Source organism: Accipiter gentilis, chromosome 3 (genome assembly GCF_929443795.1).
Source record: "Accipiter gentilis chromosome 3, bAccGen1.1, whole genome shotgun sequence".
NCBI lineage: Eukaryota > Metazoa > Chordata > Aves > Accipitriformes > Accipitridae > Astur > Astur gentilis.
Genome location: NC_064882.1, coordinates 22,684,177 through 22,696,690, shown reverse-complemented (window position 1 = coordinate 22,696,690; position 12,514 = coordinate 22,684,177). Strand labels below are relative to the sequence as shown.

The following is a 12,514-nucleotide window of genomic DNA, read 5'->3' as shown; positions in this document are numbered from 1 at the left end:
AACAAGCCTGAACCAACCTTTTGCTGTGGTCCCACTCGTTTCTTTACAAGCAGCTGCAAATGCCAAAAACCAAAATGTTCTCATTTCCTTTCAGACCACAGAAAGCAAGACCTGGAACTTGCCTTGAGTGAGAGATGTTCCTACTCTGAATTATTCTAGTAAGTCAGGTTTGTGAAAGCAGTCATCCCGCGGGTCACCACAGTGACTTGGTGCTAAGGAATCTCGGATGGGAGCTGTGGGACTGGCCACCTTCACAGTTAGAAGATCACAGAGTGTGAGATTGAAGGGAGAAACTGGGTCACTCACCCCCTTTGGTCTCTCATGTGGTAAAACTACAGAAATAAGAAATTTTGGATCCACTTTCCTGATCCAGGCTGTGCAGCAGGGAAGGGAGAGGCTGTCAGCCACCGCCTTTGCTTCTGCACCAGGACTTCCAAGTCCCGCTCCTGAGGAAGTCCAGTCTTGCGTGCTGCCTTCCAGGAAGCAAGGTAAATGGATCCAGGGAATGTCGGGCTTAACTCTTTAAGGAATGGAAGCTGCTGTCGGTCTTTGAAGTTCAGGAGTATTTTATCTTACTATTTGAGCTTCCCTCTGACTGTTTTGAGTACCTGGGGTACTCATCAGCAGGATGATTCCCTCCTTGTCAGAAATTTAAGCAGGGGAAGGCTTGAAGGGACGTATCAAGTGCTGCTGTACAGGACTTTGCTAATTGCTGTTTAACACCTTGCTATTCCCTGTGCAAACCTATTCCTGCACTGAAATACAATTCCTTGGGCTGAGACCAACTACTCTGAGTAATGCTTGGTTATCAGCTCTGCACACCTGCAGCCTGGCTGGCACATAGACTTCATGGTCCAGATGCTTTCGTTTGGACTATTTCCTTGAGCATCAATCTGGGACTTGATTTCCACGCACAAACCTATTACTGCTGATAAATAAAATAATGGAACACACATGCAAGTGAACTAGGATCCACATGGATGACCTCTTGAAGCAAATTTCCTGCGTACTGCAAATGTTTGGTGATCCCAGATATTTTCAGATCTTTAGAGGAGACAGTTCAGCTGTGATAGCCCCATCAGTTAACTTGAAACTCAAGAGCCAGTCTGATTTGAACTTGGTCCAACAACATGTGCTAAGTATCTAATGGCTGGAAATACATTTTAGATAAGGATTTGTTATTTATCAGTTCCGAAAATTTAAAGGCTTGTCAGCATGTGCAGAAAAGATTTGTAATGTGTATTATTTTTCCTGTTTAAGATTGCTCTAGAAAACATTATTATTTTGTCTAAAACAACTATTCAGATTTAATTTTGTTGAGCAGTAGAGGTTTAATTTAGTATGTTATAAAGTATGTTCTCAGAACAGCCTTCCTGTCTTACTGTTATGAAAGCTGTGCAGTCCAGGCATCAGAGGACACAAAGAAACAGAAATAAATGTATATCCGCTAAGAAACAAAGCCACACTTTTATGAAGATGGGAACTTAAAGATGATGATAACTTAGCTCTATGTAACTGAACGTGAAACCTCAGCACCTTTAAATCCTACACTGGATAAAAGCCATAAAGACTGGGTTTTATCTGGCTTCCTTTTATTCTTTATCACACATTAACAAGTGAGAAACTGAACATCAGTTTTCTTATTACAATGAGAGAATCCCCATTCTTATGTAAAATATTTTAAAACTCAGAGATGGCCAAATACAAAGCCCCCACCCTCTTTCTCTGGAATAATTTGCCTTCAATTCCACAGTTTTATATTGATTACTCTTTAATAGATTTTATTTTTAAAGCATCAGAAGAAGTACTAGCAATGCATAAATTATGTATATATAAAACTTATGCCTGTACTTCCCTGTATTTGTTATAAAGCCTGACAGTTCACGACTACTTGCTATCACAAGCGAGACTGCTGAAATGGCCCCTGGCCTTTAGGGGATACTGTTCTTACAGAAAGGCATCCATTGCTGAGGCAACTCTAAGCTGTACCATGGGTGCTCTCAGGATTTTGGCAAGGGAGTAGTGGGGGGCAGGCAGAGAAATTCTGTATGTAGCCCCCTCTGGGGCAAGTTCTGAAAAGAAACCAGTGGGCCACCACTAGACCTTTTCTATAGTTTGTATGCTGCATTTTTGCTCAGCCAATTATGCCCAGCATTAAGTTGTTGCACGAATGTACTGATTTTCTTTGACTATGCTGATAATCAACATCCAGAAGTAACTCAAACGTCCCCTTAAAAAAAACAGAAGAAAAAAACTCTACATAACTGTTTGTAGAAAGCCAAGTGAAAACCCTGCGCTGCGCATGGCACCGGACCTCCAGAAACCCCTTCTAACCTAAATTATTCTGATGATTCCTTGAGTAACTTGACATTAACTGATTAAAAACTGACCAAAAAAAGAAAAGGGAAAAAACCCCAACAAACCCCAACAATCATCCACTTCACAAAAATCAAAGCTTTTGGAAACAATTCTGAATATTTGCAAGATTTGTTAAGTCCAGATTTCAAATCATTGTTAGAAGCACACCACTAGGTACCAGAGCTCATTTCTAAAAGAGAATTTGGTTTTTAGGTAGCACCTAAATCTTCCAACAAAAACATTTTAAATTTGGTTTAAACCAAAATACTGTAACTTTTGCATGAGGGAAGTATTGGACCAGAGCACTGAAAAGAAACTGCATTATGATCAGTAAATCCATCTTGTGAAATTATTTCAGTTTTAGAAATCAAAACCCTGATGGAAGTGTAATTAAATGCTTTTAAAATCTCCCAGTCTCCCTCTGTCAAAAGCATTTCAAATCCTTCTAGTCAAAGCATCGCAGATTGCTTTAGAAAAAAAAGAGTTGCATATACTGCTTTGTAAAGAGAGTCCAATTTTCTCTTACAGAGGAAAAATAACTGTTACACCAGTTAAACACTCGATAAGACAGACTTAGTCATTATTCTACAGCACACAACTGCACCCTACCCATTTTAGGAAAGCAAGTAATCTTTATCTAATGTCAACAGTATCCAGCTCTTCTACAATGAATCAAGGGATTTCAAGACAATTTGCAGAAGAGAAATGGGGAACTGAGGCACAGGGAAACAAAGTGAACTGTTCACTGTCACTCTGCAGACCAACCTCCTTCTTCCCATACAACTTTACAAGATAAAGCACTAATTTCACCTAAACCCCCCCTATCTGTTAAACTATGTAACTGTCTGCATTATAACTTCTTTGCTCCATACAATATTTCTATGAACATCCAAGACCATGCACAGATATAGCAAGTAGTTTTCCGTGAAAGAAAATAAATAAATAAATAAAAATTAAAAAGACTGCCACATGACACCTAGAAGCGTTTATTTTATGCAACAAACTTAAATATGATCATGTGTACATAAAAGTGTACACTGTATCTATGCTGAACAATGCCAGGAAACATAATATTGATGCAACAATCTTCTAAAATAAACATTAAAAAATGAGCCTGGACAGGAAGACAAAATGCAAAACAGACTTACTTCCAATCAGCACAATGCTTAAAATTGAGAGCAATCCTAAACATCTCCAACTTTCCTTACAAAGCTGCCAAAGTCCAACTATTTTTAAAAATTGATTTTTTTTTTCTTTACATCAATAATAAAAATCTGGTGACAAACATTATAAAATCAAATGCTGGACTGTCTTTACTCCTTTAAAATTTAGAATATTCCAACAGAACCGCAGGAGTAAAAACACTTAAAAGTGATATATGTTTTTATAAAACAAACATCAATATGTACATTTATTGCAAATTATATTAAACTAAAATGGAGGGAAAATTAAAAAATGAAATGTCTACTTGCGAATTAATAATAATTTTAAGTGATTACTTTCCCACTCTGATAAAAATCAGAAAGCAACATTTATAAAATTGCCACCACATGACTTTTCATAGCAGGGAACTGAAATCTGTACATCTTATTTTTGCAGAAAAGTAGGCAGGCAGAAAGAATTATACATAAAACAGTCTCCAAAAGTAAAGCAAAAAAATTTTTTTGTGATTTTTTTTTTCCTCTCCTCTAGTCTTGTTTAAAATCCATTCAGTAGACTTCTACTTTTTCTGTGAAACATGGGAATACCTGGCTCTAGAATCATAAATTTGCAATGTCAGTGTAAGGACCTCCTCTGACTTTCTTTTAAAAAAAAAAAAAAAAAAAAAAATGCAGCATGAAAATTAATGGTGTAAATACACTTTTAAACTCCAGAATGCAGGAACTGGAACCAAGTGTTAAGCAATTTGCTTAATTATTGACTTTTCATAAAAAAAGTCTCTGGGGAAATAAGTACAGATGCTTTTAGCCTCTTTCTCAAGAGTTTCTGCTTTACATTTCCATTGAGAAGGATTAATTTCACGTGAAAGGGAAGCATAGTTTTCCTTCTGGTTTCAGAGCTGAAAGCTGTGTGTTTTGAAGTAATTTCAGTTCCTGTACAGGAAATTTCTGAATCCTAGTTTTTGCAGAAGCTTGGAGCATGCCTTTATTTGGCCTTCATTTCCTCCCTTTTCGAGCAAGTTTTCTTTTTACCTTTTTGGGGAGGGAGAAAAGGAAATAAAAGTTAATTGTAAGGACATGGAAATTATAATTCATTCTGAATCAAAATCCTACTTGTATCTTTTACATTTTAGCTTTTACACTCTTTATACTGTGATTCTTCCAATTCCATCTTGTATCTTCTCAATAATTACATAATTAATTGAATATAACTGAAATTCCTTATTGTATAGCACAAATTCCTGATAATCTTGGAAATTCACAAGTTGAATAATAATAATAATAATAATAATAATAATAATAATTCCATAACCAAGAAATGTTTTTTCAGCATAAACAGAAATCCATTTATTCCATAGCTTTCACTGGAATCAGAGAATAAGAATGGTAACTTGCTCTAATTAATTGTATTTAATTACCCAGGTTTCTAAAAATAGCCTGTTTTTACTTAAGAACAAGCACCACTTCAAATATTTTTCAAATATTTACAGTAACTTGTACATGTCTACTTAAAAGCAAAAAAACCCCCTATCAGATATTGTTATTTTTACATACATTTTTCTAGAAGATAGACAAACTTATTTGATTCCTTACTGTATAAGCTACAATAAAAACCACAGAATTTTCCTATACAAGATGCCTGCTACACCTTAAGGAAGCCTCCCTCTGCTATCTCTGTATCCTCAGTATCTTCCTGGCTGCTCCCACAGGCCTTAAAAAGATCCATTGCACTTTGGGAATATTCTGGACTTGAGTCTATCTCCAACAGTGAATCTCCATCACTTCCAAGCACCTGGCTTCTGAAAAACGTTAACAAGGTTTTGGTATTTTTTCCAAGAAACACTGAGGTATTACATATTTTAAAGAAGCTGTCTGATACAGGTGGCTTATTAAAGGCTATGGATAGTGCAACTTTTTATGAAGACTTAAAGAAATCTGATGTATAAAACAAGCATTGCATGGCAGTACACATATATTACCCTCTTGAAAGACTGAACAATTTAATAGTGTATGAACCTTGCTGCAAGAGGAAAAGGTAATTCTTTTTGCTCAAGGTTCTCTGTAAGATCTTCAATTTATAAAATCTCTAGCAAAAAATCATTCCAATGATTCTTTCTTCCTTTAGATTAATTTGTGATTTCTTCCAGCACACTGGTTTGCTGACCTTATCTTTTGCTCTACAACTTTGCATATTTGTGCATTAAAATTATTATCATATCAGATTCAGCTAAACAAATTTCTCAGTGTTTACGTGCATTTGTCATTTGTTTATATTGGAAATAAATTATCATCCAAGAGCTGTTTTGTAGTTTACACAGTTCCAAATTCTGCTTTTGATTTACTTAAAATATATTCTTCTTAATATTAAACAAGCACAGACCCAAAACACCAGAAAAGTATTACAGTTAGAATCATAATTTATTCTATTTGTTAAAGATGGTTGGTTTTTAAGCCTTTGTTATCAATGAACTGAAGCAGAGCAGAGCACCTGAATTCCTGTGTACCTAGCATTAACGAATGCACTGAAAACACCCTCAACTCTTTAGTTCTTTTACATAGCAATGCTAGTAAGGGGAACCAGGATGCAACAGACAAAAAAAAATTTGGTGAAAAAGGGCTAGATTATCCTGTTCTGACCAAACAAATTCCCTTCTCCAGTTCCAGCTACCCTGGTATTTACTTTGAATAATAGAACACAACACAATATATGTTGGACCAAGGTGTTTATAAATCACTGTGATTTAGTTGTGCCCTTTAACTATGCTAGATCTGTTACAATTGTAAATTCAGGGTCTTTCTTGAGACAGGAAAGGCCCACCCCACCCATGTGTTATTTTATTTATTTATTTTTACCTTTGTAGATCAATTTGCCTCTGTGCTGCTGCTGGCTTTTTTGCTGTGTCTTGCTGTTTTGGTGCTTTGGCATTACCTGCCTCTAAACTCCCTGGACTTTCTTGACTGACTGCTGCCCTTTTCCTTCCCCTGACAGGTGGTTTACTTGTTTCCTCATTTTTTGCAGTGGCACCCTGAGGTTCAGGTTTGGGTGGACGCCCTCTCCTGGTTTTTGCTGCGAGTGATGGTCCTGTTTCATCTACATTTTTTTCTTCTGGTTTTTGATGAATATTCTCAGTTCCAGATGCTGTTGCTGGTCTTTTTTTCCCACGTTCAGTGCTGTTTCCTTGTGTAGCCTGATCAGAATTAATCTCCTAGAAAATAAAAATCATGAATGTGAAGAAAAAATAGATTCCCAAAGGCAAACTCAAATTGTTACCTCCCTCCAGCAGAAACATGAGTTTATAAAACAGTAAGTGTTCTTATAAAACCACATCACATGGTCTTTGGTCTTAGACCTAGTATAAAGTTTTACTAAATGGGATTTCGGACATTAACCTTGCAAAAAGATTTTCTACACTGTGCATAAGTTTTCCTTTTAGTGTTCCTTTTAGTTGCTTGAAAGTGAGATTACAGTAAAACTAATCATCTCAGCTCCTCCCATGATGGTTCTTCAGGACAAGCTCCTTCTACTGCCTCTCTGCCAACTGACAGAAGAGAACCGAGGAAGAAGTGTAATAATTCTGGTACAGCAAATTATATTTACTTAAATATTTAATAATGACTGCAAATTTTGGGACCGGCCTTCAGTAAAGGTGCAGATTACTAAAGCCCTAAATGCCAGTAAAAGGAAACAAACAAACACCAAAAAAACCACCCCAAAAAAACAATGCTTGCAGGGAATAAAGGGAGTAAGACCTAGTCACAAATGAAACTTGCTATCTTTGTGAATTCTTTGTCATGTCTGAATAGGTATGGCCTACGTGCATGTTCTTCTCAAAATGCTGAACAAGGTAATGGAAGTAATTAAATTTCATGAAGCGGTGTCTGTATACGTGAAACAGAGAAGGTGGTGGCAACATAGGTCTCTACACAGGAAAGTATTCATATGGAAACAACTGGATGCTAGACCTTCATTTGAACACTGGCTTCTGAAACAGTTAGGAAGAGGGGCAGAGAAATGGGTACTGAAGAAGTATGGCTGGGATGACTTAGCAATTTCAAACAAACCAATTAAGGCCACTCACTATTATCAGTGCTGTGTCTGAACGAAGGACTTTTTTTGTTAAATATTCTTAAATGTTTAAATAAGTCTGGCAGCCTCTGTAATCTTTATTACTGTTCTAGCAGCTTCATAGCAGACATTTACAACTGCTATTCATAAGAACTTCACAGATAACCACTCTGAAAATTTCAACTAAAGTCAGGTTTCAAGAACCTAGCAAGCATTTTTGAAGATTTATTTCATAAATGCTTTGTCTAACTTCTCTAACTTTTCAGAAGAACCCTTTTTTGGGGAAAAAGAACCAAAAAAGGAACCATACATTGAAATTTGGGAAAGATTTTTTCTTCTTCATTAGCTCACGGGTGTGAATATCATGTGGATGTTATTTTAGAAGATTAAGAAAAACCTAACTTTTCTATGTGATGATACAAATCCAAACCACCTGCTTATTACTCTGATTTCATCTAATCAGAAAAGACTGAGTAGATATATAGCTTCTTAAAATGCATACAGCATGAACCACCTATGTATCCCTACATTATTACAAAAATCTATTTGATTTTAGAATCACAGAATCATGTAGGTTCGAAGTGACCTCTGGAAATCATCTGGTCAAACCTTCTGTTGAAAGCAGGGCCTCAGGGGTTATCCAGGGCCCTTGACAAGCCCAGCTGTGAACAGCAACATTCCATCACTTTCCAGGCAACCTATTCCAGAGTTTAATTTTCCTCACAATGTTTTTGGTTTTTTTTTGGCTTGCTTGCATCCAGATGGAATTTCCCCTGAAGCAACTTCTGCCTTTAGCCTTTTGTCCTGTCACCATGCAGCCTTGAGAAGAGAGTACTTCCATCTTCTCCGTAAATATGCTTTAGATATTGAAAGACTGAACAGATTCCCCCAAGGCTTCTCTTCTCTAGGCTGAACAAACCCAACGCTCTCAACCTTTCTTCATACGACAACTTCTCCAAGCCTTTATCATCTTGGCAGCCCCCTGCAAAGCTCTCTCCAGTTTTTCAGTATCTGTGTTGAACTGGCGAGGACACAGCAGTCTAGACACAGTATTCCAGGTGTGGCCTAATGAATGCCAAAGAGGATGGAATAATCACATCCCTCAATCTGCTGGCTGTACCCTTGCTGATGCAGCCCAGAACCCAGCTTGCCCTCACTGCTGCCAAGGAACACTGCTGACTCATGCTCCACTGGTCATCCATGGTCCCTCAGGTCCTTCTCAGCTAACCTACACCCCCTGCCAGGTAGATCCCAACATGCTGTACTGCTGCTTGAGTTTAATCTATCCCAGATGCAGGACTTAATATTTACCCTGGTTAACCTTCATGCAATTGTATGGTTTTTAAGTTAAAAAATCACTATGATTTAGGCATGATCCTCTCTCTCTAATGGAAGGGGGGGAAAGCATTAAAAGTCCTCAAAGTTTAAATAATATTTTAGTTGTGACACGATCCAAAAATTAGATGTTTATTTCATGCTAGAGGACCACTTGAAATTTTCCTGGCAATACCTTCAGTTAAAGCCACAGGTGTCAACCTTCACTCTGAATCACAGCCTTACTGGAAAACATAGAATAAAGATGTGAATCTTTTGGAATTTTAGAAAAAAAAGAAGGAATTCCCTTCCAATTTGCCTGTGTTATTTTTGAGCATATGAGCTCTATTAATTACTCACGATAAAATAAATAGTTTTGAAAATAAGGGGCCTTCTGTTGGGCTAGGAAAGTGATATAACTACATGAAATGAAATCGGACATTACCAGTTCCTCAGAGACGATCTGCAGTGATGTGTACTGAATAATCCCCCAATGCCAAGCTTATTATAGAGATATAGTCCATAAAATCCCCAGACATACCTTGTTTTTCACAGGTTCTGTCTTTGCTGGTGTGACTGAAATAATCCTCACGGGATTTTCATCATTTTCACTGACCCCAGTTTCTGATATATCTGAACTTTGTTCCCTGGTAGCATAATTGAAGACAAAATAAAACCAAAATATATCAAACAAAAGAAGAAAAATGTTTGCAATTATTAAAAAAAACAAACACAACCAAACAAACCAAAACAACAATAATAATCATCATCATCGTCAATGCAGGCAAAAAAAGAGTTGAATTTGCCCAAGTTCACACATTTTCTTTCCCACAACTGGAAAAGGTCAGAAAGGGATTGGCTAGTTACTGAGCCAAATCCCTTATCACATGCATAGTGCCATACAATTCTTTTTGCAAACTTATGAACAATGTTCTAAACAAGGTCGTGTTGTTTTTCCAGATAGAAAAAGATGATACTGGCAAAGGTAGTGAAGAAATATAAAGACCAGTAGTGCTCAAACTTCAAGTTAACTTACACAAACATACACTAGTTTTAAAACCAAAATAGTTTTAAAAAAAAAAAAAAACACCAAGATTATTACAGCATATATACCACGCACACTTACAGAACAAATTCTGAAATGACTAATATTTCCCTTCGGCCTTATGAAGTGTAGCAACTACAGTTGACCGTCTCTACTTTCTTTAACCCTTTATCTTAGCCAGTTAATCAATTCTAAAACAAATTAAACAATCTTAAGATGTGAAAGTGTAAGCTGTTTCTCCAGATTTATGACAAATTTAAAAACTCTAGATCCACATAAAAATCACACTTACTATAAAGACCGAATATTACAATCATATGTTGCATCTTTCCACTGAGATCCTGGTCCTCTTCAGCAAGCTCTTTTTAATTGTTCTTAAATAGGTCAGAATATTTCATCTACATGAAAAATGTTTCTTGCTACCAATCAGGATTAATCCTAATTTACACATCAAAAATGTCTAAATTGCAAAATCTGTTTAGTATTAATTATGGCTGGTTTCTTCAATTAATATATTTTCAGATATAAAAGTATTATGAATATTAACCATCAAAATTTCAGACACTATAGTGTCTCTTCTGTTGTATTACATGTTTAGGCCACACCTAAACTTTGTACTGAATTTTTGTCTACTGAAAAAAAAAAACCCAAACCAAAAAGCAAAGACGGAGATTTTACCTATAGAGAACTATTATATTTCTTTAAAACTTAACAAAATAAAGACACTCTTCAAAAACATAGGCACACACCCCAAATAATCTCCTGTCCTAAAACATGCAAGCACACTGGAGAATATGAAGTAAAGAGTTCATGAAAGAAATTTCAAACTCCTGTACCTTGATCTGTTTCCTGCAGAAGAGCTCAGCTCAGAGTTTACACTGATATTGCTTCCAGTCTCTGATCCTGTAGTTCTAATATACGGTCTCCTTCCAGTTGCAGATAATGGTTTGTTTACTGTACCTAGTACACCAGTTGGTTTTGGCTAGAAGAAAATGTTTAAATATTACAAAATGGGAACTACAGATACATATTTAATTTCTACAATATTATCTTTAGTATTTTAAAATACTTCTGGATTAACAGTCTCAATCACGATGCGAACCATTTAGAACTACAGACCTCATCTTCACTTAAAAAACACTGTCTATCCTACTTTAATTTCTCATAATTTAACAGCACTACATCAATTCCCTTCCTCTCTCTCATGTTTTGAAGAGATAGCAGCTGGAGGAGTCTCAATGAAAGCCAGAACATTAGGTAATATTAGAGGACTGAAAGGATGTGGCAATACCCTTTCAGTCTCAATACGGCTGGGAGCCTCTGGGTAAGGACAAAAGGGAAAGCAAATAAAGCGGATGTTGTTGTGGGAGTCTACTACTGATCACCCAGCCAGGATGACAACACTGATTAATCTACAAAGAATTAAGGGATATCTCTAGATCAACTGCCCTTGTCCTTATGGGTGATTTCAGCTTGCCAGACATCAACTGGGAATATACAGAGAAGACAAACAGGTCCAAGAAATTTCTGAAGCATGTTGAAGATAACTTCTTGGTGCAGGTACTAAGGGAGTTGACTAGGAAAGGTGCCCTCCTAGATCTGTTGCTTGTAAACACAAGAGGGACTTGTGGGCAAAGTGGTGACTGGTGGCTGCCTTGGTTACAGTGACCACAAAGTAGTTGAGTTTCAAATCACTGGTGATAGGAGAAAAACTACCAGCAGAACGTTGACCCTGGATATGGGGAAAACAGACTTTGGGCTGCTGAAGGTGCCAATTAGTAAGGTTCCCTGGGAATCTGTTTTTAAAGGTACTGGGGTCCATGAATGCTGGTCACTTTTTAAGAGCCATCTCTTAAAAGTGCAGAAGCAGGCAATTCCAAAGTGTCAGAAGTCAAACAAGTGGGGCAGAAGACCAGCTTGGCTAAGCAGGGATCTTCTTCTAGAACTTAGGCAGAAAAGGAAAGTGTACAGACTTTGGAAGCAAGGACAGGTGACACAGGAGGACTACAGAGATGATGTTAGCCACTGTAGGGAGAAAATTTGTGTGGCCAAAGCTTGATTAGAGTTCAAGCTGGCCAGCACTGTGAAGCACACAAAAAAGGCTTCTTAAAACATGTTAACAGCAAAAGGAGGATCAGAGGTAACAGTGGGCTGTTGCTTGACAAGGTCAGTCACCTCACAAATAGGAGGTGACAGAGCGGAGATATTTAATGCCTTCTTTGCCTCTGTCTTCAACACTGATGATGGGCCCTGGGACCCCCAAAGCCCTGTGTTGGAAGACCATGACTTGGGGGAAGATAAACTCCCAGCCAACCCTGAACTTGTTTGAAACTTGCTATTCCAGCTGGATGTGCACACAGCTATGGGGCCTGATGGGATTCATCCCAGGGTACTGAAAATCTGGCTGATGTCATTGCAGAACCTCTCTCGATTATTTTTCAATGGTCTTGAGGAGCCTGGAGAGGTCTCAGTTTACTGGAAGCTGGCAAATGTCTTCCTTCTCACCCTTCTTGAAAATTGGCACCCTAGTCTAATTACAGGCCTGTCAGTCTCACTTCAGTGCCTGGTAAA

At 37.4% G+C, this 12,514-nt stretch overlaps 1 protein-coding gene across 2 annotated transcripts in view; it reads right to left on the bottom strand.

Annotated features, from left to right (window-relative positions):
* Positions 1 to 3,328: 3,328 nt before the first annotated feature.
* Positions 3,329 to 12,514, bottom strand: part of PDS5A (PDS5 cohesin associated factor A) — an 84,599-nt gene continuing 75,413 nt past the window's right edge. The window contains exons 30-34 of one of the 2 annotated variants that reach the window (XM_049793957.1): positions 10,780 to 10,925; positions 9,440 to 9,545; positions 6,372 to 6,724; positions 5,167 to 5,317; positions 3,329 to 4,550 (exon numbers count right to left, since the gene is read on the bottom strand). In XM_049793957.1, the coding sequence (XP_049649914.1) occupies positions 4,515 to 4,550; positions 5,167 to 5,317; positions 6,372 to 6,724; positions 9,440 to 9,545; positions 10,780 to 10,925 (792 nt within the window). In that variant the 3' untranslated portion in view covers positions 3,329 to 4,514. The remainder of the gene's footprint in view (positions 4,551 to 5,166; positions 5,318 to 6,371; positions 6,725 to 9,439; positions 9,546 to 10,779; positions 10,926 to 12,514) is intronic. The other variant, XM_049793964.1, reaches the window with a different exon arrangement.